Below are 959 nucleotides of genomic sequence, written 5' to 3'. Positions count from 1 at the left end.
CCCTCTTGGAACCTTATGGAGGGGACCTCCCAGTGGTCCCTCCCAGTGCCCAATCCCCAGGTGATCCTCTCTGCTCTGCTCTGCTGCTGCCCCAGGTGCTGATTCTCGCCGATGGGGACCCCTCAAGCTTCCTGTCCCGCCAGCTGCCCTTCCTGAGTACCTTGCGACGGCTGGAAGACCGGGCCACTGCATACGTGTGTGAGAACCAAGCGTGCTCGATGCCCATCACTGAACCCTCCGAATTACGAAAACTGCTGCACCAGTGACTGCCCCACCCCTGGAGCTGGGGCAGAAGGTGGAGCTTTCCGACCGACCAGAGACTCAGGCCCTGCAGGGCCCTGCAGAACCTGCAGCCGTCCCTGGGCACCCAGCCACCAGGTGACCTCAGCCATCCTCACAGCCCCCCATGGGCACCCACTCACCCTGGAATAAACCTAACAGCGTCCCGCGGTAACCATAGGGTCTCAGCCTTGCTTGTGGGAGTGGAGCTTGGGCTCCAGCCTGGGAGCCAGCAGCCCAAGGCCCGTCCCTCTGGGAATCTCCAGCCGGCCCCTCTGCCTTCTCCTATTCCATCACCTTCCAGAGGTCACCAGGCTGACACTGCCTGCATCCATGGTCATGGCAGCCTGCTTGAAACTAAACTGAGTAAAGTTGAGCGGGAGTGGGGCAGAGGGAAAGCCCTCAGTGGGAGTGAAAAAGAGGGCCTCCCCTCCCCTCCCTAAAATCTCCTCATTTTGAGTTTGGGAAGGGGCAGCAGATGCCTTTCATGAGCTTTTATTCTTCACTGGGTGGCTACATTTGCATATGCCCTGGTGCATTGTGGGAGCCGCTGTTATCCAGACTCAGACATTTCCTTTGGGGTATCTCTCCGGTCCCCAGTCTCACAGAAGACAAGACCTCCCTGCAGGAGGTCATATTATCTATCCCCTTGCTTTCATACCAGTATGTTTGGGGAAAGA

General features: G+C 58.4%; 1 protein-coding gene across 2 annotated transcripts in view; it reads left to right on the top strand.

Annotated features, from left to right (window-relative positions):
- SPATA20 (spermatogenesis associated 20) overlaps window positions 1–447 on the top strand; it is an 8,780-nt gene extending 8,333 nt beyond the window's left edge. For both annotated transcript variants that reach the window (XM_006153619.2, XM_006153618.1), the window contains exon 16: window positions 96–447. In XM_006153619.2, coding sequence (XP_006153681.1) covers window positions 96–266 — 171 coding nt within the window. In that variant the 3' untranslated portion in view covers window positions 267–447. The remainder of the gene's footprint in view (window positions 1–95) is intronic.
- Window positions 448–959: the final 512 nt, after the last annotated feature.

The sequence above is a fragment of the Tupaia chinensis genome, unplaced genomic scaffold, assembly GCF_000334495.1.
Source record: "Tupaia chinensis unplaced genomic scaffold, TupChi_1.0 Scaffold000383_1, whole genome shotgun sequence".
Classification (NCBI taxonomy): Eukaryota; Metazoa; Chordata; class Mammalia; order Scandentia; family Tupaiidae; genus Tupaia; species Tupaia belangeri.
The sequence above is the reverse complement of the archived record's forward strand: the minus strand, read 5'-3'. Positions and strand labels throughout refer to the sequence as shown.